This window comes from Micropterus dolomieu, unplaced genomic scaffold, assembly GCF_021292245.1.
Source record: "Micropterus dolomieu isolate WLL.071019.BEF.003 ecotype Adirondacks unplaced genomic scaffold, ASM2129224v1 contig_4932, whole genome shotgun sequence".
Taxonomy (NCBI): Eukaryota; Metazoa; Chordata; class Actinopteri; order Centrarchiformes; family Centrarchidae; genus Micropterus; species Micropterus dolomieu.
The window spans coordinates 1-791 of record NW_025733921.1 but is presented as its reverse complement, the minus strand read 5'-3'; the positions used below and the strand labels follow the sequence as shown (position 1 = coordinate 791).

The 791-nt window shown below is 55.5% G+C and overlaps 1 protein-coding gene across 1 annotated transcript; it reads right to left on the bottom strand.

The window, feature by feature from the left end:
- Nucleotides 1-6: 6 nt before the first annotated feature.
- On the bottom strand, nt 7-785 carry LOC123964717 (circumsporozoite protein-like; the record flags this gene model as incomplete). The annotated part of the gene is made up of 2 exons (XM_046041529.1): nt 687-785; nt 7-564 (listed from the first exon to the last, which is right to left on the bottom strand). Coding segments are annotated over exons 1-2 (645 nt in total), but the record flags the coding sequence as incomplete, so codon positions are not given.
- Nucleotides 786-791: the final 6 nt, after the last annotated feature.

Genomic DNA, 791 nt, shown 5'->3' with positions numbered 1-791 from the left:
AGGCCCTAGGGGCAATGAAGGTTCTTGGGGTGACCCAGGCCCTAGGGGCAATGAAGGTTCTTGGGGTGACCCAGGCCCTAGGGGCAATGAAGGTTCTTGGGGTGACCCAGGCTGTTGGGGCCCTTGGGGCGACCCAGGCCCCAGGGGCAAAGAAGGTTCTTGTGGGGATGAAGGCCCTTGGGGCGAGCCAGGCCCTAGGGGTGACCCAGGCTGTTGGGGCGAGCCAGGCCCTAGGGGCAATGAAGGTTCTTGGGGCGAGCCAGGCCCTAGGGGTGAGCCAGGCTGTTGCGGGTAAGAAGGCCCTTGCGGCGAGCCAGGCCCTTGTGGTGACCCAGGCCCTAGAGGCAATGAAGGTTCTTGGTGCGAGCCAGGCCGTTGCGGACATGCAGGCCGTTGGGGCTGCGCTCGGATTGGCTCAATGCGCTTAAATGTGGGATAGGATTGGCCACTGGAGCGAGGAAATACGCCTGGGTCAACCTTCGGGCTTCTCTCACAAGATGCGGTAGCAACTTGTGTCTGATCAAACGCGTTGACGTACAACAACTGCAGGCTGTAGCGGTCACTCTGTAATACAAAGAGCTTTTTGAAGAAAGAACTCAATTCAAGACATGCAAAACTACACATTAAAAATATAATAGACTACAGAGCCAAGGCAATTACTTCAAAGTACATTTAAAGAAACCTACCCGTTTCACATGGCACCCGGTAAAGGGTACAGCCAAGGTGTTAGTCAAAGGGTTCACTTCATAACCACAAGACTCTGGAGCATCCATAACCGACAGCAGGTCCTT